This window comes from Plasmodium gaboni (assembly GCF_001602025.1).
Source record: "Plasmodium gaboni strain SY75 chromosome Unknown, whole genome shotgun sequence".
Lineage (NCBI taxonomy): Eukaryota > Apicomplexa > Aconoidasida > Haemosporida > Plasmodiidae > Plasmodium > Plasmodium gaboni.
Window position 1 is genome coordinate 1 of NW_017385353.1, and position 885 is coordinate 885.

Sequence of the window (885 nt, forward strand, 5' to 3'; positions counted from 1 at the left end):
ATAATAATTCTTATCATCATTATAACAATAATCTTCATTTTCATCATAATAATAATCTTCATTTTCATCATGTCCATTATTGTTTTGATGTTCTATAAATTTTTTACCATATGTATGTACACCTATTTGATCCCTTTGTGATTCATTTTTTATATATTTATATATATTCATAACATTATTTTTTTCTATATTATGATTTACATATAATTTATTATTATTATAATTATTTATATATGATATGTATTTTTGAAATTTATATTTATTATTTATATATTCAGATATAATAATATACATACTATTATGAAATATATTTTTTTTATAATTTCCTTGTAAATTGTATCCTTTGCATACGGAAATTTTTAGATGAATATATGAAACTTGGCATGTATCTTTGTCTGTTTTGATACAAACATTATTATTATTATTATTATTATTATTATTATTATTGTTGTTGTCATTATTATTATTATTGTTACGCTTCTGTTTTGTTGTGTCTTCCTTTAGTTTTATATTTTTTTTTTTAGTCTGAAAACATAAGATGACCGTCGATTCTTTGCTTATATCCACCCTTCCACTTATAAAAAGATAATTACTAATATCATCACCATTGCTGATATAAAAAAAAAAATTTTTATCTTCATGTTCAGATATTAAATTAATGACACTAGTGGAGTGTCTAGGGTAATAATAATTCCTTTTGTTTTTATTTATTTCATTTTCAGTTGTTTTATAATTTCCATTATTGTTATAAAAATTACAAGGATAGCACATGACTATATTATAATTTGTATTATTTATAAGAATAAAATATGGGTGAATAAATATAATTTGTTTAATAAAATTATTGCATGGACTTAACATATCATTTTCTTTATAAAAAAAATT

General features: G+C 19.2%; 1 protein-coding gene across 1 annotated transcript; it reads right to left on the reverse strand.

The window, feature by feature from the left end:
• Window positions 1–885, reverse strand: PGSY75_0018100A (putative membrane protein; the record flags this gene model as incomplete). The annotated part of the gene is made up of 1 exon (XM_018783321.1): window positions 1–885. A coding segment is annotated over one exon (885 nt), but the record flags the coding sequence as incomplete, so codon positions are not given.